Source organism: Schistocerca nitens, chromosome 4 (assembly GCF_023898315.1).
Source record: "Schistocerca nitens isolate TAMUIC-IGC-003100 chromosome 4, iqSchNite1.1, whole genome shotgun sequence".
Taxonomy (NCBI): domain Eukaryota; kingdom Metazoa; phylum Arthropoda; class Insecta; order Orthoptera; family Acrididae; genus Schistocerca; species Schistocerca nitens.
In genome coordinates, this window is record NC_064617.1 from 117,992,062 (window position 1) to 118,015,589 (window position 23,528).

At 44.0% G+C, this 23,528-nt stretch overlaps 1 protein-coding gene across 1 annotated transcript in view; it reads right to left on the minus strand.

Moving 5' to 3' along the window:
- The window catches only part of LOC126251996 (E3 ubiquitin-protein ligase RNF144A), a 134,810-nt gene extending 118,038 nt beyond the window's left edge, over nucleotides 1-16,772 (minus strand). The window contains exon 1 of the mRNA XM_049952778.1: nucleotides 16,371-16,772. Coding sequence (XP_049808735.1) covers nucleotides 16,371-16,769 — 399 coding nt within the window. The 5' untranslated portion in view covers nucleotides 16,770-16,772. The remainder of the gene's footprint in view (nucleotides 1-16,370) is intronic.
- Nucleotides 16,773-23,528: the final 6,756 nt, after the last annotated feature.

Consider the following 23,528-nt stretch of genomic DNA (forward strand, 5'->3'; position numbering starts at 1 on the left):
TCTATTAATCGCCCGGTTTTGCGGTGCGATCGCAAAACACAGACACTAAACTTATTGCAGTGAACAATGAACGAACGGACAGATCATAAAGTTGCGAAAATAAAAAAGTAAACTTTTCATTCGAGGGAAGACTTGAACCAAGGACCTCTCGTTCCACAGCTGCTCACGCTAACCACGGGACCACAGCGCTCCTTTCCTCATACCATCCTTGATGTTGCCTATCTTGAGCATGGACTACTCAGTTAGTGTATCTTGCTTATTTTTTTCATAGTTCCACACAACTTCTTCCTGTTTTCTCGATTGGTCTGTGTTCAGTTTTTCAAGGCCTATCCACTGTGCCAACTTATAACTATATCTGAGGGGGGCGCGATGGAGAGGTTCCCTTGTTAGTAGTTAACATAAAGGAGAGGAGAAAAAGAATTGCTGCCAAGTAATCTTAGGATTGAGGTATTTTCGCTTCTAGCGCCCTTCCGAGTGAACAATCCGAACACGCAGTTTAATCAAGTTTCATGAGAAACATGTACTACACAACAGAACAGTTTATTTTATTCGTAAATTTGTTGAGTACAGCTGGTCGGCACAACAGCTGATCGGCACGTTGGAACTGAAAAATTGCTTTTATTCTGTTACTATAAAATATTTAGGTCGTCACAAGGCTTTACTGCAGTATCAAGTATCATAAGCATAACAGCTACATGATTATTTCTCTACTCTAATTTATTAGCCAACAATTAATCGCTTGTGATAAAGATTTTTTTGGCCTCTGGATTATCCGTTTAAAAAAATTAATTTTTTCGATTGAAAAGGCCTGTGATAGCGTTAAAAATTTGTCGTTAAATCAATAGTAATTTTTAGTGGCTGTATTTTCTAAATGTAATGTGTTTTTGTGTTCACCTTTTCTTTCAATTATGTTTAAAATCAGTTGTTAAGGAAGATGTCAAATTAGACTCAGCTGTTTCTGCACTCTTGGTCTCTGTTACTACCTAGCAGAATCCTTGATGTATTCGCAGCATAAAAACAGAGGCGAGCTAGCTGAAGAAGTAAAAAAAAATCGTTAATCACAGTACAAGTGCAAAGAACAGTAGAGTATTTTTTATCACACACCAATGTTATTTGCTATGCCTGGAACAGAATAACTAAGTGACACCTACTAGGGCAATAACGAATCTAAGCACTAGTTTGGTTACAGCCTTAATCATATCGCTCTGCTACCTCTGTTGTCGATTACCAATCAGCTGCCGGACGAGTCTCTTCCATGCTTTCTTCTCTGCGCGGTGTGATTCTTTTGCGGAATATGTGATCGTAAAAATGTGAGAGTGATGAGACTATTAGCATGCTGCAAGGTGGCCTCAACACTGCACGTTCATGAGGAAGGTACAAATGCTGCTACCCTATGACTTTTTCTGTCCCTTCTCGCTTCTATCGCTTCCGGCAATGATTTGTGCACGTGAAAAATATCACGCTGCATAGTGGTTCGGAGACCACGTTAAACAGCAAGCAAGTCAATTCAAAGGTAGGAGGAGGACAGCAAGGGCCTGCCACCTAAATAAGGTCGTTCCTAATAAATCAGTGTAGTGTTCCAAGCAACTTGTGGGTTTAATACAGTTTTTGTAATATTTTGCAAAGCTGATTACACGTGAATTAATACTTAGATACTTGAGGCTGATTATGTCTTTCAACTGAATGTCTTCAGTTGCAAATTTATATAAAAATAATATAACTACATTATAATCGCATAAACCTTTGTCGATGTGTATAATCTTTAACCCTTGCCGAATGCTCTTCTACTCGTACGATCAGGGTGACTTTCTTAAAAAGAACGACAGAACGGATTCACTCACAAACTCCGCTGAGAAAATCTGACTGGAAACGCAGACAAAGGGGGAAAACCGAAAGAATCCTCTAAAGGTCATTTTACCCTACACTAATTCCGTCAAACGAAAGGACAGAGATCTGCAGCATTAAGGAACGTGATCAGAACCGACAACAGAAGGCACACCCCGGCAGCTACGGAAACGAGAAGTCAGAGCGATGAACTGTTGACGTATGTTATATTTAGTTCCGCTTCTACCAAGAGCAGCGGAACCGGAAGAGCGAGATTGCTGGGAGCGACTTTTGACGCGCTTTGCAATACGACAAGCAAACAAAAGTATACCACTCTTACAGACAGATCAGTGACATATCTAGGAGCAAGACACGAAAGGAATCACCTTCTTATAGATGAACCATAGCATTCGCCTGGACCGATATACCTATGTTAGTGCGCTGCAGAAGTACCTTGGACAATTCAGTTACAAAAGTAGCCAATGTGAGATCTGAAGACTATAACGTTTGGTCCAATAGCTTAACAGGGATGCACTGTATTTGGCGATAATTCTAACGACCAAGATGCAAAATCTACCGACAAATTTCGAGTGATTCACACATTACCAAAACGAGTTTGTAGAATGACTGCTTAAATGGTAATTATACACGTGAACTAAACCCAGTTCGACTTTGCTTGTTGCGTTAGAGACAGTTCGTCTGACGCACTTTTAAACATGAACGAGGTTTCTTGTAACCGTTTGTAGCTCTACTCAGGAGAACACCAACAAATTAGAAAAGATAAAACATAATTTAATTTATACTAATCGGAGAAACGTTTCACGTACGCCATTCCTCAAATTTGATTTTACATGACGCTGTGGTGTCAAAAAGTGTGGCCGTCCGCAGAAACTAGGATCAGATCCAAGATATCAAAGGGCCGTCAAGTTATTTACTTTGCAGGTAGACGCAAAGTGTACCAAGTTTTAGTGAGACATTTAAAAGAGAGTGAAACACGACAGAGCGTCAAAAAATATCTATATACACTCAAGGTTCTAGAGGACGGCGAATGGGCAACAGAAACGAAACAAAACGACTACTATTCCCAATATACCCTCTGAGAAAGAAAAAAAGACTCATCACGCAGCAATTATCCGAATGGGACGGAGATCGGTAGATGTGATGTACATATAAATACAAAAAAAAATGGTTACGGTTTCAGAAAAATGGATGATTTATTCACGAACATGGAATACGTCAATAACGCGTTGCTCCACATCTGTACCTTACGTAAGCAGTTATTCGGTCTGGCATTGACTGATAAGAGTTGTCGGATTTCCTCCGGAGGGATATTGTGCCAAATTCTGTCCATTCAGCGCGTTAGATCGTCAAAATCCCTAACTGGTAGGAGGGACTCTGCCCATCATGCTACAAATGTTCTCAATTGGGGAGAGATCCGGCGGCCGAGGTGGGTAAGGTAGAGTTTGGCACGCACGAAGAAAAGCAGTAGAAACTCTCACCGTGTGCGGGCGGGCATTAGTTTGCTGAAATGCAAGCGCAGGATGGCTTGCCATGAAGGGGAAAAAGACGGGGGCGTAGAGTAGTGTCGACGTACCGCTGTGCTGTAAGGATTCAGCGGATTACAACCAAAGGGGTCTTGCTATGAAATGAAATGGTACTCCACACCATCACTCCCGGTTTCTGGGCCGTACGGCGTATGACGATCAGGTTGGTATCCCACCGATGTCCGGCGTGTGTTCAGACAGGCCTGGAATCTCGTTGACTGGATAAGAACTGTCTTCAGTGATGAGTCCCGCTTCGAACTGAGCCCCGTTGGCCAGCGCATAATAATATTCCACCACTATCCATAGAAAGGTCATTGCTGAACGTGTGGAATAAAAAACAACCCACAATCAGAATTTTCATTATCAGAAACCCAGCATTGAGGTCTAGAAAACTATGCTGGCGCCCAGCAATCAGTCTGCGAAGCAGCCACTTCAACACGTAATATGGCTAGAACAATGGACGTCAGGATCAAGAATCCTAGATGCATCGCCGACTACTTAAAAGTTCTTAAGGGCAACGATCAGGTTTTCATCCGCTCCGAAGACATTGGTGCATACTGAATCGGCCAGAACTTATTGTGGGCGATGAGGAGCACTGCTGCACCGATGGGTATGGATGTCCTCTCCTCACTGTCACTGTGGCGAAGAGCAGTAAACTGTACATTACATAACATTTGCTGTTCTCTCAGAGACAATGGAAGACCTTCACAATTTGTCTGCACAAGCATCTGACTGTATTTCAAACCTGGAGTTTGGAGTCTGAACCCGTTATGAATCAGAAATAGTGTTTATCTCTGTAGAAATGTACATTGAAGTCACAAAAACCATGGGATACCTCCCAACATCGTCTCAGACCTCCTTTTGCTCAGCGTAGAGCAGCTACTCGAGGTGGCATCGACTCAGCAAGTCGTTGGAAGTCCCTTACGCAAATACTGAGCTATGCTACCTCTATAGCCGTCAATAATTGCGAAAGTGTTGCCGGTACAGGATTTTGCGTACGAAGTGACCTCTCGATTATGTCAATAAATGATCGATGGAATTCACGTCGGGCGATCTCTGTAGCCAAATCATTCGCTCGAATTGTCCAGAATTTTAATCAAACCAACTGCGAACAATTGTAACACGGTGACATGGCGCATTGTCATCCATAAAAATTCCGTCGTTGTTTGGGAGCATGAAGTCCATGCAAATAGTCTTCGAGTAGCCGAAAACACCCATTTCCAGTAAATGGTCGGTTCAGTTGGGTCACAGCCCACATTGTTATGGAACCATCACCAACTTGCACAGTGCCTTCATGGTAACTTGGGTAGCTTCGTGCGGTCTGCGGCACACTAGAACCCTACTTTAACCAAATGAAATCGTGACTCAATGACGGGATCACGGTTTCCCAGTCGTCTAGGGTCCAACTGATACGGTCACGAGCACAGGACTGGCGCTACACGTGATGTGCTGTTAGCAAAGGCACTCGCGTCGGTCGTCTGCTATCATAGCCCAGTGACACTAAATTTCGCCGCACTGTCCTAGCAGATACATTCGTCGTACGTCCCACTTTGATTTATGCGATTACTTCATGCAGTGTTGTTTGTATGTGAGCACTGACGACTCTACGCTCTCTCGGTCGTTAGATGTAAGCCGTCACCCACTGCGTTGTGCGCGGCGACAGGTAATGCCCGAAATTTGGTATTCTCCCCGTGGGGATAGCTCCAACTGCCTTTCCGCGTTCAAAATCTATTAATTCCTGTGGTGCGGCCATAATCACGTCGGACATCTTTCCACCTGAATTACCCGACTATAAATGATAGCTCCGCGAAAGTACTGCCCTTTTATACCTCGTGTGCGCGATACTATCGCCATCTGTATATGTGCATATCCCTATGCCACGACTTTTGTCACCTCAGTGTATCGGGTAAGATGGGGTAAATCCGACCAGGTAGGTAAACCCGACCGCCCTCTATTTGTGAGTAACGGCAAAGCGGAGCGATTTCGCACTAGTGTTACCATGTAGAACATTCGAAATAACGAAAGTGTCACCTTGACAGCTTTGCCGCATTTGACATTTAAACACTCAAGACAACAAGTGTGTTTTCGATTGTTTCAATTTAATTCTTGTGCAAATTGCATCACTAGATTTACCTTATTAAATAAAACGATCGCAAAACAAATGGTAAGTGATTTTGTAGTGCATTTAGTGACCTATTCAGTGTATGTATCGTTTTTGTTGAAAATTTCGTGTATATTGTTTCTATGTCTGTTAAATGAAAAATGGCATGGTGGGGTAAATCCGACCGCATATTTTTTATCGTTTATGCGTTTGGAATTATTTATTTATGGAAATAAAATGAATTTTTGTTTATTTTTAGGAAAATGGTACGAAATTACAAACGAAAAATGACAAAACGCAATCAAAACGATATTCGCCGAGCAGTTGCTGCAATGAAAATGGGAATGTCTTTACGAGCTGTCGCTCGTGATTTTAACATTCTGAGATCGATATTGCTGTTGCACCGCGGTGCAATGAAATAATCGTTTTTCAATTAAAATTTACATTCAATTAGTTAAGTACATTTAGTACTCTAAACATTGTTATTTTTTGAATATATTTTGTTCATTTATGTAAAAAACATAATTGATTATATAATTATTTCTCAAAAAAACCCGTTCATTTAGAACTATTTCTGTGCAAAATCAGCCAAACAAATACGGGGGGGGGGGGCGGATTTACCCCACCATTTTTGCAAATGTCAAAAATGGACGTTTCTTAAAATACGGATATCTCAAAAACTATTGATGGTATAACAAAAATATTTTGAAAACAGTTGCTCCCTTTATATTACCTATAATTTAACGTATATAACGTTAAGATCCGACCTAGGATAAGCGTTTTCTAGCCACAAGCAATTACTAGGTCGGATTTACCCCACCTTACCCTAGGGTTGTTCTACGCAGTTGGCTAGTAGGTCTATTTTTTGCTGGCATCGTACTATAAATAAATAACAGGGCACTGCGACGAGACATGACGTTGGCGTGTGAAGCAAGATTAGGTTTCAGTGTGCCATCGACGACCAGTTTATTAGCGACGGCGAACGAGATGAGACAGAAGAACAACAGGAATTGAAATTGCTCCTGCCCTTTCGAAAGAAGTATCACGGCATTCGCCTTAAGCTTTCTGGGGACATCACGATAAGCTAAACGTGGATACAAGGATTCCCGAATATGGGTCAAGTGTACTACCGCTACAGCACTCCGCTCGGTTTCTCGTCTAGGGCGAATCCACCTCCATGTTACATCTTGGAGCAAGCTGTTCGCAGATGCTTGCGTGCTAGGTAAGCCTAGCTCCGATATTGCAGCGCCGGATGTCGCAGGTATGAGAGGCGGCAGATCCACGATATTACTTCAAGACGAAGGTGCGGTGGGCGTGGTTCGGATAGGAGCCACGCGCTGAATCAATAACCCATACGGCTTGGAGGGGGCCGGGGGCAACTGCCAGAAGCGAAACGGGCCGCCGCCACGTCTCCAGGAAGGAGACGTATCGAGCCCCGACGTAAAATTAGTCCGTGTGTCCGGAGGCGCCGCTGATAAATACGCTAGGCGGCCTTGAGGTGCAGACTTGTTTGCTAGTTTAACCTGCAATTTGTTTAGCTTCTTTTTGTGCTCCAGACAAGGCTGCTGGCCTGATGAAGAGGGGGAGGGGAATGGGAAACGTTGTAACTTAAGAGGCCCCCCTCCCACGTCTAGTGATATAAAATGTTCGGAAAATCCCGTTACAAAATTCTAAGACTTGTAGAGCGGAGTGAATACATAACATTTTGAATGGAAGCCCGTGTCTGGAAACATCCAACGACACTACAGAGCGCCAACGTTACAGGCGCCGGGACCTCGTATGCATATACAGGGTGATTCCGTAATGATGTTACAAACTGTCTAGGATGATGGAGAAGGATAAATGAATTAATTTGAGGTAAGATACCTTGTACCGGAAACGAACGAGTCGAAAGTTGTAAGGGAAAACACCTTCTGATAATGGAATACATGTACTGGTGCTGTTGTTGCTAAGAATGTAGGATATGTAACTCTTAGAGGTGGTAGAATGAACCAAAACAAGAAAAAATATCTAGTAAACTTGGGCTCTAAAACGCACACCAGAGAAGCTATGAGCTATGACACTGGTGGCAGATGTAGTGCATTTATGAAATTCCTAATTCTGTCATTGTGCTGGTGATCCAAACAAAACATGAACAGAAAACATTTGATTGTTTTTTCAAATTAACTTTTGAATTCCTTTAGTCCTTACACCAAAGCCTTGCGAAGTCTGGTACTGTAACAAGAGGCATATCGAAGAAAAGTGCACTTCAAAGCTAGGTATAGCAAACTTGTGTATGAATCACCAGTAGCCAAAACTCGAATCTAGTTGTTGTAAATCGGAATACAGTCTCTCACAGTAGTCATTGCTTCCACCTATTTCTTTTATGATCAATTTACAATCGTGTTTCAGTATTCTGGAAGGAGTGTGTATCCAGCGTCAGTTGACGTTTGGGAAGCAGTTCGCTTACTTAAAAAAAAGGAACACAGCCACAAACATAGATTTCTCTTTTTTTTATCTTAGCTCTTCTCCCTTCTAGTAGCTCGCTTTCGTCCGTTTTGTGGCAATAATGTGGCTCTTGTGAACACTTCTGACCCGGAAATGCATTGCCGCATACACTGCCGCGAACAGTGGCTAGCAATGATGACGGTGGCCACAGTAACACTGCACTGTAGGCTCATCACTTCACGCAGTTCGTTTATTAGCGCCGCTCCACTCAGCATCTGTCTCGCAATGTTCGTTCGGGACATGATCAGACGCAGCACCCGCTATAAAACAAAAACTGTCTAACCGCGCCTCTTCCCGCCAGTAAATCAAATTATGTCGCCGAAACAAGGTGAACAGGCAGTGCTACGCGTTAACAACGTATGGAACTTTTCCAGATTACAAAATTACGTGTATGACGACGGAAAGCAGTGAACGAGATCCCTGGGGGCGGCGATGGCATGCTGTAGAGACCAATAGTTGACAAGTTGATGAAAAACTTTCGATAAAAAAGGACGTGAGTAGACTAGCGTCGCACGTCTATACTAGGTAAGAAATACTGGATGTCTTACTAGCAATAGGGACACATTGGTAGTTGTTTAAGTTTCTGGTATTTTTACTCTTTATGACATGGGTGAGGAATCGCAGCATTCTGAAAGTCCCTCTCGAGTCCTAATTTGTTTCCTCGTTGTTCTCGGATATCTATAACATTTTTACGCCAGATACCGGTTCTCGCGGGGCATTCGACAATAAATCCATTTGACGTGTTTATATGATCTACTACCGACCTCTTTTTTTCATCTCGAAAGAAGTGAAACCACCATGTCTTCCTTAGATGTCTTTCCCTTTCATATCCTACTTTCCATGCGAAGTCCACAAAATGAAAAATGAAACTTTTCACGTCGATGTGTGCCACCTTAAATAATGGCAGTGTTCTAAAACGAACATCGAGTAACGTCGAGTGGGAACAAACGCCAACGAAGCCAAAAGTCTCTCTCAAGACAACGCAGGCTCGACGGAGCTTTCACAGGTCGCTACTGAAACTGAGATCGGTGAATTGCTGCGGAAACGAAAATGGATGAATTCTGAATTTCAATGTGTGTGACTAAATAATGAGGAAGGGGCGAAGCGGGTGTATTGGTGGGTGGCAGCCAATATGTGAATGTCAGGAGGACAAAGAAAATAGGAGAGGCTGGAGAAAGGCAATAGAAGCCGGGGTAATAACAGACGATATTAATGTTTTATAAGAGCCTTCAAAGAACGCAGACAGAAATGCTTCAATACATACCCGGTCACGATGCAGGTGTATGGCAATCGAGATAGCAGAGCGTGACAGTCTCACATCTGTCGTAATTACTTATCACAAGTGGATGCATCTACTTATCATGCCTCACTCGCAAAACCTGATTCGCTACGCTTCTAAGAAATATTTTTTTATCAGCATTCCTGCAGATGACGTGATACTTTCTTCGTCCATCAAAAAAAGTGATAGTGTCTAGTTACAGCGTTTCTCATCTGTTACGGCGTATACACAGCCATTCGACTTGACGCACCTGCGGGAAACCATGATTTGAAATGGAGACCCGTTACAAGAACACAAACCTTCCAATTACATCTGACACGCTTCACGAGCGATTTCCATATCGTCTCTTTCTCACCAACAGCCTCCTAGAAAACTGCGTGTAATAAATCAGTACGTCCGACTACGAACTGTATGGCAGTGATAATGTCTTTGGAAGCTTAATGCAGGCTTGACTGATTCAGTTAAGTGGTCTACATACAGAAGGGTCAAAGACAGAAATACAAAGTTCGGAGAATTTGAATTGGGCTAGTAAGTGAAAGTATGCTCACGTATCAACAAACTACTCAGACGCCTACCCTTACGGTAATGAACGTGCTTCAGTCACTGTGACAACATATTCGACGATAATAGGCGCTGACTGTCTTTACCGATAAGACACATTTCGTTTACAGCGTTTTTAATGGAAACAGGTTATAATGCTCGATTTCGGCAGTTCATTACGTCAGCAGATTACATATCGTATTAGAAATCTAAAAATTTTCGCCCCCAGAGGATTTTTAACGGCTTTCGTCGAGAGCATCTCATCTGGCAGTACTTCGTACATACCGCATTAATTAACAAACAAAGCTCCAATGAAAGGGTGAACGCTGCCTTTCCTTATAACAACTTTAATGTACTTAACGACAAGCGTTCGCTTACACGGTGTTTTACTTAACGTTTATCACAAAACTGACGTTTGGCCGCGAAGTCAGAAGGAAGCACTGATATGAATTCCCTGCTAGTGCAGTGGGGTGAGAGCTGTTTGTGAAGGGAACTCCGTCTCGTGTATCTCAACCGGTGAAAAGCGGTTCAACCCAGATGGTTCACGCGAGACGCTGCCCTTGTGGCAGCGCGGACGGAGCAAATCTAAGGCAAAGGTGCGTCACCGCTAGTTGCAACAGCTGACAACGCGAACAAATTCAAATGGCTCTGAGCAGTATGGAACTTAACAGCTGAGGTGATCAGTCCCCTAGAACTTAGAACTACTTAAACTTAACTAACCTAAGGACATCACACACATCCATGCCCGAGGCAGGATTCGAACCTGCGACCGTAGCGGTCGCGCGGTTCCAGACTGAAGCACCTAGAAACGCTCGGCCACAACGCGAACAACCTCCTCGCAAGTGGCTCTGAATGGCGGCCTTTCAACCACAAGCTGCTGCAACGTATCCGAAGGTGATACTGCAAGATTAACTGCAAGTCGTTGGTGGCTCAAAAGACACCAGCATAGCCACCAACCAAGGATTGATGTTTTCCGTAACACTAACCTATTGAAGTTGGTACGGTGTTTCTACTAACTTAAAAACATATCACCTAGGCATAACGTTTCAAGTGTTCAGTTCTTTAAACATACGGTCATCGAATAGAAAGACACCCACATTTAATATTAGCAGTGTTTCAACACACATAAAAAGTTGCTACACATGTTATATTTCTACATGTTCAGATACGGCAATCTAAAATTGTCGTCAATATAATACACAACAAGTAGTTTAGTTACCGATAATACGCCGTTTGCCGGCCGGAGTGGCCGAGCGTTTCTAGGCCCTACAGTCTGGAAACGCGCGACCGCTACGGTCGCAGGTTCGAATCCTGCCTCGGGCATGGATGTGTGTGATGTCCTTAGGTTAGTTAGGTTTAAGTAGTTCTAAGTTCTAGGGAACTGATGACCTCAGAAGTTAAGTCCCATAGTGCTCAGAGCCATTTGAACACACCGTTTGTGACTGTAGCCATGAGCGGAATGACAAAATTCAAAAAACACACGAAGACTGTGGATCCAACCCTAATCAATATTTTCAAGTACAGGGGTTTTATTGTCCACATTCTGCGTTCATGAGTGGTAATTTGGAGCCACAACTGTATCCGTTGGATCTTTAACCGTTCGATTGTTTATCGCTGTTTCTCTTTTAAGTTGTCCTCAAATTATCTCTCATGGCATTATCCAACCGTCTTTTTATTAAGTCTGCCATATCACCTTGAAAAATTTTACGTGACATTTGGAACTTTTAATTTTTTAATTGCTAACGGAGCGGTGACCCTTAAAGAATCTAACATCCTCACAGTTTATCTATTACTTACCACAGTGGCCACGCAAAAACAATGTGGATATTTCGCAGTATAAGGGGAGGGGTGGGAGTGGTACACCATGCAGCTATTACATAAACACTTATTTTGGAGCTTCAGTGTATTACAGCTCTGTTTCAATGCAACTAAAAGTGAGAAATAACAACAGTGTAGGTTACTACGTCCGAACTCAAGAAGTTAAAATATTTATTAAATCCTGACGGTTTCATTCATATTCACCCTGTATAAGATCACAGGGCCTGGCTTGCACGGTGCATTTTGCATGTTACACTGGCTTGCTGATAGATGCCATCTTGCTGAGGAAAAACAAACTGCAAGTAGAGGTGGACATGGTCCCCAAGGATGGATGCATATTTGTGTTGATCCATTGTACCTTGCAGAATCACGAGATTACCTCGGGAATGGCACAAAACAAAACATTTCCCAGATCATAGGATTAACTCTTCCAGGCTGGACCCTTTTGATGATTGTTGGGGGACGTTTCACGCCATGCACATCAAAGGTCATCTGTCTGATAGAGCATAACACGTGATCCATCTGAAAAGGCCACCAGTCGCTACTCAATGGACGTCCAGCTGCGGTATTCAAAATGGTTCAAATGGCTCTGAGCACTATGGGACTTAACAGTTGCGGTATTGGCGTTCCAATTTCAGCCTTTGTCGTCGATGAACAGTAATCAGGATGGGTGCTTGAACCAGGTGCCTGCTGAGGAGACCCATATGCAGCAACATTTCCTTAAAGGCGTTTGAGGGAACACCGTTGGTAGCCCGTTCATCTGGTTCGTCAGCTGCTCAATAGTTGCGCGTCTATTCACCCATACACATCTCCGCAGCCGTCGCTCGGCCCTGTTATCACTGGCCCGTGGTGCACCACAGTTGCCTCCGCACCAGGTCTGTATAGCACCACTTTGCCATACACGGTATGCTTGAATCATGACAGCACGAGAACAATACTCAAACTTAGCCATTTCGAAAATGCTTCTCCCTAAGACTCGAAAGTCAATAATCGTGCCCTTTTGGACGTCAAACAAATCGCTACATATCTGCATTAAGACAATGATTGCACTGCTTTCTGCGTCTTCTCGACATTCTTTACATACCATCCATTGCTGGTGCTGCCGCCTGCCGTCTGTGAGAGGTTATTGCACGTTGACGTTGAACAGAAGCGGTGGTCAGATTAATGTGACTGGACTGTGTATTTGTGGGTGCGATGACCGAAGACTTCGGAGGGCTCGGAGGAGTCAAAACCTGTGGAGCCTATGGTAACCTAGGCACAAAGGTGGGCAGGTCCGGACAACTACTTTCTCCAGCCTTCTATGGGATACAGACCGAGATAGTGATCACTGTACTGATACTGTCGCAATGTGCGTGTCGACCAAGGTAGCAACACTGCCACGACGTCGAGGACAGGTCACAGGCGCAAGATTTTCGGTCAGTGATTACATATGGGTATTTTCCAGAGATTGACTGCACAGTTCGGTGAGCAAACACTGTCAAGGACGCGAGTGTGTGACTGGCATAATCAGCAATACGATCGCCATTCTCGGACCAGCATTATAGATGAAAACATTTGTGCGTTCGAGACACTGTTGGAGGCTGTCGGCAGGGGAGGGTATCAGAAAGTGCAGAACAGCTCGAAATAAGTTATGGCAGCTATCAGGCGATCATCACAAATGACATACAGCTCCGCAAAGTGTGTTCCAGATGGTCACACGCCTTTTGACCGAAAATCAAAAGTTGAGACGTTTGGAGGCCTGTCAGAGACGTACAGCAAGGTTTAAGGAAGAAGGTGATCCATTTTCGAGTCAGATCGTCATCTGTGACGAAACGTCGCTCCAGTACTTCATTGCCGAAGCCAGTAAGGAGTGGCGAGGAAGAGTTGGGAGCCCCAGTGAAAGGCAAAACTCGACTGTCAGCTGGCACAGTTCTTTCAACCTTTTTTCCCAACCGGCAAGGCATTTTGGCTCAAATGGCTCTGAGCACTATGCGACTTAACTTCTGAGGTCATCAGTCGCCTAGAACTTAGAACTAATTAAACCTAACTAACCTAAGGACATCACACACATCCATACCCGAGGCAGGATTCGAACCTGCGACCGTAGCGGTCGCTCGGTTCCAGACTAGCGCCTAGAACCGCACGGCCACTCCGGCCGGCGGCAAGGCATTTTGCCCATTGATTTTTTGCATGAGCAATGCACAAACAATGCTGTGTAGTTCTGCGAGCTGTTGAAGAAGATGACGGATGCATAACGCTGCAAAAGACGAGACCAACCGATTCAACAGGTCGTCCCGTCCACGACAGTGCAAGGCCGCAAGCTGCTGCTCTAACGGTCTCCAAACTACAGGACATGCATTGGCCTCACAGAGCGGACCCATCGCCCTGTGATTTCCATTTGTTTGGACCGCTTAAAGAAGCTCTAGGAGCGCAACGATTTGAAGGTGTCGAGGGCGTGAGCAATTCGTGCACACCTGGATCCAGACGCAACCAGCTCCAGTCTACGATGCTGCGATAAAAACTCTTCCTTCTCGCTGGGAAAAATGTTTTTCTTAAGCGGGAAAATATGTGGAAAAATTAATTGTAACTGCCTTCTGTTTCTAACTAAAATTATATTTTTTGACAAAATCCAGTTTATATTTGAGTCACCCTCGTACGTAGGATATCTGTTTCAAAAAATTCAGGAACATTCGTAATCTAGCGTCAGTGCCAGGTTGGAGCGAAATGCTGTTGGGATCCATGGACACGCCTGTGTTTAATGTTTAACTGCCGGAAGTTCCACTGTTACAGATGTCCGTTAGCTATTGTTCAGTGCTGTATTGAGTGAATATTGTGTTGCACAGTTTGCGAATTTCGAGATGTAAGAGTTGGAGGAACAACGCGTCTGCATTAAATTTTGCGTGTAACTGGAGATAACCTTTACAGAGACTTACCAAATGATGCAAGAAGCCTAAGGTGATGAATGCTTAAACTGTATTCATTGTTACAAATGGTTCACGTAGTTTAAAAATGGCCGGATGGAAGTTAAAGATGACCCTCGTTCAAGTCAGCCTTCGACGTCTATCGACGAAGCTCTTCAGGAACGTCAATGAAATTGTGCTTGACATTCCGAGACATTTGAGAAGAATGTAACATTTCAGCTCGATCACGTCTTGAAACCTGACACAGCATCTCGGAATGCATCGTGTTGCCGCCAAGTTCGTTCCACAGCTCATGTGTCAAGACCAGAAAGATCTTCGCCTCGCATTCTATTAAGAGCTTTTGGATCGCCCAAATGAAAACGAGATTTTCCTAGAGAGAATCATAACTGGTAATGAGACACGAGTCCGCGGTTATCATGTTTGAGATTAAAATTCAGTCTTCACAATGGGTCGGGAGAAGATTTTCAAGGCCAAAAAAAGCTCGTCAGGTCAGATCAAATGTCAAAGCCATCTTGATAGTCTTCTTTGACTTTGAAGGATTAGTTCATCACGAAGTCGTGCCGCAGGGACAAACTGTTAATCGATGTTACTATCGGGATGTGTTGTGACGCCTGCGAGAAAATGTGAGAAGGAAACGGCCTGAGATGTGGCGAGACAATTCACTGCTCTTGCATCACGAGAACACACCCGTACATTCATCCCTGTTGGTGCGTGACTACCTGAGGAAAAACGAAATCACTGTGCTACCTCGTCCTCCGTGTTGTTGTTGTGGTCTTCAGTCCTGAGACTGGTTTGATGCAGCTCTCCATGCTACTCTATCCTGTGCGAGCTTCTTCATCTCCAACCATCATCAGTTATTTTGCTCCCCAAATAGCAAAACTCCTTTACTAATTTAAGTGTCTCCTTTCCTAATCTAATTCCCTCAGCATCACCTGATTTAGTTAGACTACATTCCATTATTCTCGTTTTGCTTTTGTTGATATTCATCTTATATCCTCCTTTCAAGACACTGTCCATTCCGTTCAATTGCTCTTCCAAGTCCTTTGCTGTCTCCGACAGAATTACAATGTCATCGGCGAACCTTAAAGTTTTTATTTCTTCTCCATGGATTTTAATACCTACTCCGAATTTTTCTTTCGTTTCCTTTACTGCTTGCTCAATATACAGATTGAATAGCATCGGGGAGAGGCTACAACCCTGTCTCACTCCCTTCCCAACGACTGTTTCCCTTCCATACCCCTCGACTCTTATAACTGCCATCTGGTTTCTGTACAAATTGTAAATAGCCTTTCGCTCCCTGTATTTTACCCCTGCCACCTTCAGAATTTGAAACAGAGTATTCCAGTCAACATTGTCAAAAGCTCTCTCTAAGTCTACAAATGCTAGAAACGAAGGTTTCCCTTTCCTTGATCTAGCTTCTAAGATAAGTCGTAGGGTCACTACTGCCTCACGTGTTCCAATATTTCTACGGAATCCAAACTAATGTTCCCCGAGGTCGGCTTCTACCAGTTTTTCCATTCGTCTGTAAAGAATTCGCCTTAGAATTTTGCAGCTGTGACTTATTAAACTGATAGTTCGGTAATTTTCACATCCTCCAATAAAAGAAAATTCGCAGATGGCGCTTCGCGCAATCCAGCAAATGTGTTTCCGGAAGTGGAAACAGGGTAGGGAGCGGTGTATCAATTGTGGAGGAGAGTATTTCGAAGGAGACCGTGCACAATAAGTAAAAGGTAAGTGTAGGAAGATGTTGTGGACAAAGTTCCAGACGTTTTTGAACAGACCTCGTATATTACCACACTGTAGTTGACGCACACCTGCCGGCCCGACCCGCTTAGCATTCTGTGTTACGAGAACCGGGCTGGGGCTGGGGTACTCACCTCGATACAGTACTCGCAGGCGCAGTCTGCGAGCTGGACGACGTGTCGCGGCGGGACTTCCTGCAGGCAGAGCTTGCAGAGCAGGGCGGGCGCGGGCGCCGGCGGCTGCGGCACGAAGCTGGCCGTAGCCGTGTTGAGCGAGTACCTCGACGACGAGGCGAGCGAGAGCAGGGATGAGCAGCGAGAGCACAGCCCGCCTCCGCCGGCGGGCGGCGGCACGCGCAGCCGGTTGACGGGGCGCAGCGCGGGCGCCTCGGCGAGCGCCAGCACCGTCTCGCACTTGCGCATGGCCGACAGGCGCGGCGACGAGCCGCTCGTCGACTCGGTGTAGAGGCTGGCCGACGAGCCGGCGGTGGCGGCGCGGCGGCCGCTCACCAGCGAGCGCAGGCTGCTCGGCATGGCGATGGCGGCGCCGTAGCCGGCCGGCCGGCCGCCGGGGGCGCGTCGCGACGCCAGCAGGCGGCTGCTACTGCCCGCGCGCGCCGGCGCTGCGCCGGCTCGGCCCGCCGGCCACCGGCGCTGGGGCGGAGGCTGCGGCTGCGGATGCGGCGGGCTCTGCGCGCCGGCGCGGCCCGGCGGCGGCGCCGGAGACACGGCCATGGCAGCCACCGGGCTCAGCCTGCGGGCACACAAACCGCACTACGTAAGCTAACGAGCCGACGAAAACACTCCGCTTTCTTTATTCGTCAGCTGAGCATGCACCACTTAGTGCAGTGGTTCCCAACCTGGGGGTAAAATGAAATTTTTTCAGGGACAAAAACTAAGCCATTCGATTGTTTGTCATGAAACTGAATTACAGTAGAGCGTCGATTATCCGAAGTAATTGGGGGACATGGGTGTTCGGAAAACTGGTTTGTTCGGATAATCGAACTGTACATGTTTATTTGCCAAAAATAAGTACTGTACAGTAAATGTATTCATAAAAACAGGCATCTCTTTTAGTATTACAAAGTAGCATACAAAGGCAACTTCAGCAGGAATATATAGTATGTGTCACAGTTTATTAAACAAAAATATATACATATTACATGCGCATTTTGCATGAACAATACACACAGTATACAAAATTAACGTTTAAAAAAATCCTTTATGTTGGTCTGTCTAAGCAAGCCTACACGCTTACGAGCAGCTAAGTTACGTACTTTTTTCATTACAGATATCTGAAACTGGTCACTTTCATCTTGGGCTTCAAACTATCGCAAGGCAGTATCTAAACAAGTGAACGCCTCAGAAGCTGTTGGTATACTTTCATCTTCACTTTCTGGAGCACTGATTGATGACACGACGTTTACAATCTCGCTGTCCTGCATGATTTGGTGTCCTGCGTCTGCATCATCGATATTCATCCATTCATGAACTTCTTCTTCATCACATTCGTGGCAATCTATTTCTTTTAGCATACCGAGAATTTCGGACATATCATTCTATTCGTCATTTTCAATAATACCTTGTGAATTTTCTTCTGTGTCCAAAATTTTATTCCAGGCTTTCTTCAAATTCTCTTCCTTTACACTATTCCATGCTGCGCTGATCATGTAGGACGCGTCTTGGGAGTGAGGGGGATGATGGACGGTAGGGTGGGAGAGTAACAGGTGCGAGCGAGTACACAGTTCGGTTAACCGGTTGACCGACGTTCGGATAATCGACGCTCTACTGTAGTTTCAAAAGATTATAACTACTATCACACTTTTGTAAGACTCTTTACTGTTCTTCAATTAGCAGCCTTAATGCGGTGGAGGTTACAGGTTCCTCACATAGTCCACCCACTGCACACAAATGTTGTGCTCTGTCTCACACATCGCTGATGACAAAAGTGAGAGATATACGTAACAAATCCTAAATATCTCAAGAAAATGTCTTCTCCACGTTGTAGATAGTACCTGCAGCCGTCCAGATATTGCTTCATTACTCGTTTCGAAACAGATAAATGAATTAATCAACAGCACGAAACAGCAGTAACTACGTAAAGCTCTACATAGTATTATTATTATTATTATCATTATTATTTTCGATTATTCCCATTTAAAGAGAGCGTTTGAACTTGAATTCCTTTATGATGATTGTTTATGTCTTTTCTGAGCCCAAAATTTCTTCGTGTGTTCACTGTGTTGTTTCTTTCGCTCCGCTGTCCATTTCCATCCTGGTCTCTTCTGTGTTGTGGTGTCAAATTTATGTCTTTTCATGATGTTCCTGAATTCAGTTCTGTTTTCTGCATCGTTTACTGTTATGTGTGCTTCTCTGAGGTCTTCTTCAACTTCTTTTATCCATTTTGTTTTTCCCCGGTCTGAGTTGATGACTTTAAGAATTCGCTTTGAAATTCTGTTTTCATTCATCCTGTGGATATGTCCGTAGAACTGCATTCTTCTTCTCCTTATTGTATCCTTAATCTTGTCTGTCTATTTATATACTTCTGATGTTGGTCACTTCTTCCAGATTTCTTGCTCTTGTATCGGGCCAAAAATTTTCCTGATAATTTTCCTTTCTTGTTTCTCTATTTATTTGATTTTAGTTTTCCCACCTATTTGTGTTGTTTCAGATGCATTCAGTGCCTCCGGAAGTACGACAGTGTTGCTCCGGAAGTACGACAGTGTTGTAGTGCCTCAATTTTGCGTTAATGGATATGGACTTTTTGTTATAATAGTTCCACGTGAGTTTACATGCTTTCTGTAGTTTTTTTAATTCTTTCCTCATTGGCCTTTAGGTTGATCCCTAATGGCTGGATGATTTCTCCCAGGTATACTACATAGTATTATTATTATTATTACTATTATTATTACCATCAGACTGGTTAAACACAAACAGCCTGATTCGTCCAATTTGTGTCAGTTCAGACGCAAAAGGAGTCCAGCAGTCGAGTGGTTGACAAATGGTAATTACAGTGTACACATATGAATTGGATTGCAGTGTGCATGTCAATCAAAGTGCCGCAATGGAGAGGATTAATGCAGCAGACGTATGTTTTGTAACATACTTTAGCTTCCTTATCGGAGAAGTTGTGGGTAGCACTTGCGATGCACCACGAATTTTTTAGTCATTCATTCTAACACTCCCCCCCCCCCCCCCCCACACACACACTCATAGTAAATACCATTCAACTCATAAAAATGTTCCAAGAAAAGTCTTTCATTCTACAGTGTAGGCACGTGCTGAAGTTAGTGATAGTGTGGGAGAGGGGCCAACATATGTCATTGGGGGCGGGGGGGGGGGGGGGGGTGTTACTAGCTAATGTCTGATTGCCCTCAGCTGTCACGGTCTAACGGTCTAAGAAAGGTTGGGAACCACTGACCTAGTGGGTGTTTAGATCCCACAAGCCATACGCATCTTCGACGTGGGGCAAATAAGGCTGGCCCAGACGAGCGCATACTATTTGAGGCAGCTTTAACGGAGGAGTAAAAGACATACAGTTAATTCCAACAGGATAGAGCAATTGCCCATACGGCCAACCGAACCTTGGAGCACATTTACACATCTTCACGCCTGACAGAGTTGTTAGCAAAGGTTAGTCTGATAACGGCCCTAGCTAGCCACCCAGGGCACCTGATCTGTCAGTGTGAGATTACTCTGTGTGTGGAGCCCTCAAGTCTAAGGTGTATCCCAACAACTCTCACAGTCTTAAAGGTACGTTGCGGAACATTTTGGATGAGACTGCACCAATTCCAGCAGTTCAGCTTCGATCTGCCTTCAGCAGTTTGCTGACCAAGGCCCAAGAGATGAATGGTGGTCACTTTCAACATCTGCTACATTCAGGTTACTACTCTACTTCCCTTCCTCTGCTGTGTTTCTTTGTACCCTGGAACAATGTTCTCCGGACCAGTTCTATTTGTCACGCCCTGTACATTCCTAAACAGCTTATACGTTCAACCGGGTGCAGTTGGTGGTTGCCTATCTAACCGCTTCCAAGGGCAACAAATATATGACGGTCATTCAGTTATTTCATACAGGGTAATTCAGATGCCCCTACCACAACGCCTTGAAATACCACGGAAAAGATTAACATATTCTCTCGCTCGTTACACACAAGCTACTACTCCTACAGAAAGAAATGAATAGGGCTATTTTGTAGGAAATTTGATGTAGCTACGTTTTGTGCTGGAATATGTTTTCGTTGGGAGGCCACGATTTTTCAGTTCTTTAAGAACAGGAAAAACGCGTTTGAAGATCAGTTTTATACGTTTCTCTCGAACAGTTCGTAAACCACGGCCTCAAGGGGAAACGCATTCCAGTACAAAATTTAATTACAGTATATTTTCTACAAAAAGGTCTCGTTAATTTTTTCTGTGGGACTAATAGATTGCGTGTAGCGAGCGAGAGAATATGAGGATCTTGCGTTTCATGTTTGAAAGTGACGCGGGTTGAGCATTAAGGACAACTAAATGACCCTGTATAGTTACTGGACTAATTTAATAACTGATATTTTAAAATTATGTCATAAGCTACTCATTATGAGCTATGATCTTATGCAAATGATGTAACACAGTATGTCAATTATTAAAATTAGGAAGAGAGTATTTGTATATGTCTTGACGCAGTGCAACTCACTGCGTACACAATTACCCAGACCATACTCATCCAGGATTTGAGAGCAAGAGCACTAAGTAACTTCTAATAAACTTTACACAATTTCAAATTTTTATGAATCTTTCTGTTCCTGACACCGCCCCCCCCCCCCCCCCCCCCACACACACACAATAATGAAAGAACAAAATTTATCGCTTACTAAATTTTCGCTGCTCATACAGCAAAATTTACTCTTTTATTACAAACTCTTATTTGCAACACATTTTGCAGAGAGTATCCATAAATATCGCTGAATTTACTTTCAAGACTATATCATTGTACGACACAAACTCCAGATGATATAGTGTCATAAACACTCACTCAGATGTTTTATACATGGGAGTTGAATTCTTTAAGCAATCGAGAATGACGGGGTTAGGGCGGGGGTTACTTTTTGTATCTGGTGGAAACTTCTATACTTGGTCAGTGGCTCCCGGTGCTGAGCAATATCAATCCCCCTCACATAAGAAGACAGCAATCTCTCTTTCGGTCATGGACAAGGATACAGAAGGACCAATCTCTCGCCATAGACGACACCATCCCGCAAGGTCCTATATCCGACTGAACTAACGTCATATAGCGTGGAGAACTGCCTCGTGCCCGTTAGCCCCTCGAGGAAACGTCACCTAGTGGCTCTATCCCAGTCCTGCCATTTGCCCTTCAGGTAGAACAACTCGTACATGTTTCTAGGCAGCCAACCCCTCTGCGCTTTGCAGGTCGACAAACGCGTACCTTCGTTTTCATTCTCGTTTGAACTCTTTGTTTGAATGGTCTCTAACACATTGCGAACAGCTTGAGAAGAGTAGAAACAGACTCTTGCGTTCCCCTAAATAATATCGACTCGCGCAAGAAATCCGAAGAAAGACATCTATTCACCAGAACAAAATCGTGCAATCAAAAAATGTTGAAATGAACAGATTGGACTTACTGAAGTGGATTTCATACCAGGCTTAAAATGTCATCGTTGGCATAAAAAAACTTCTGAATAAAAGTACTTGCAACTGGAGATCTTTATTACGTAATTTATTTCATTTAAACACTTTTTCCTAATATTTCTGTCAATTACAGTAATAAAATAATGATTACATTTTTTTAATTTCATTGAAATGCAATAGTATTTTTATCTTGACATTATTACACTCCTACAACGTGTTTCACTGACATGTTGCAGAAAGTGGTTTACTGACATATTGCGGGGAATTGCCAAGAGAAAATGGGCAGGTTGGTGCTAGTTCCATAGTTCGTGTAAGGTACGCGCAGCTTCTGGTCATATGGTGAGTTCGGATGCTGAGCAAGTAAAACCTGCAGAGTTTGTGTGGGGCGTGTTAGCCAGCGCTTTTAATCCTGCGGCTGATTGTAAATCGGAGCTTCTTGCAAGTCGAATGCTAACTACAAACTGCTGGGCTACGATCTTCCTCCCGTCGCCTGGCGCAACTCACCCGCATAAGAGCGACAGGAAGAACATCTATTTCACAGGTGGGGCCTCTGTGTTGACTTCCTTTTGTGTTTCTAATCGTACGAATGTAGAACACAAGAGGATACAGCGATGAAGCGCAACCTATTACATTGCTGATATAGGCGACGGGAGTTTACATGTGTTTAACGGCCTATTATAACTCATCAGTCGATAGACCCTTCACCCAAACGGCCCATTATAACTCATCAGTCGACAGACCCTTCACCCAATGGAAATACTCTTTCCACTAGCAACTGCCCCGTTCGGTAGCGGAACCACTTTCACGTCTGCAAAATGTTTGGAAATAAACTCTGTAGTTTCATGTCTTATCGCTGCATGCAAGGCCTTCTACACGGGAGAAGAAGAACTTGCTTGTCATGTCACTATGTACGTATATTCTATTGCTGTATGTTACCGGCGTTTTCCATGTATTTGTGATATCTACATTTTCTACCAGCTTTCCGCTATTCGTGGTCTACTGGTTAGCGTCGCAGTCTCTACATGGGGAAGTCCTGGGTTCGATTCACGGCCAGGCCGGTGATTTAATTCGCTGGGAGGCGGGCGTCTTTCTGTTGGCCAAATTATGTCATCTCATCGTCATCACAAAGACGCGCAAGTAGAGCAGCCCTAGAAGGAGGTCTCACGGCCAATAATGCCATACAATCAATTCCAGTTCCGCCAACCGAATGGAGCACTTCATTACTGCGTGGGCAGTTTTTATGTGACTCACTGAACTTTTCGGTTAGTGACAATAAGGAAAGAAGGAACAAGTAGTTGTGTATGCAGCATTTGTAATTTATTTACATAGAAGTATGGAATTAACAAAATTTTTGCAACAGTCATTTACTTCTATGACTGTCTTCGAAAACTCTTCCAAGCAGGAGGGGAGCTATGAACACTATTAATGCCTGAAATCCATATTTTCGTAAAAATTGCAACGAAATATTGAAGCGTGGAAAAAGGCAATGAAACAGGAGCAATAACAGTGCCTAACTGCCATGGGTTGGCGATTCATCCTGCCTCGTGCCCAATCTTCACATATCTTTACCAACCGAAAACAGACCGGTTAGAGGTTAATCTTCGCTGCAGTTTTAATTACAGATTTATATATGCAAGTGTTTCGTTGGATCTTTGTCGGTGTCTAC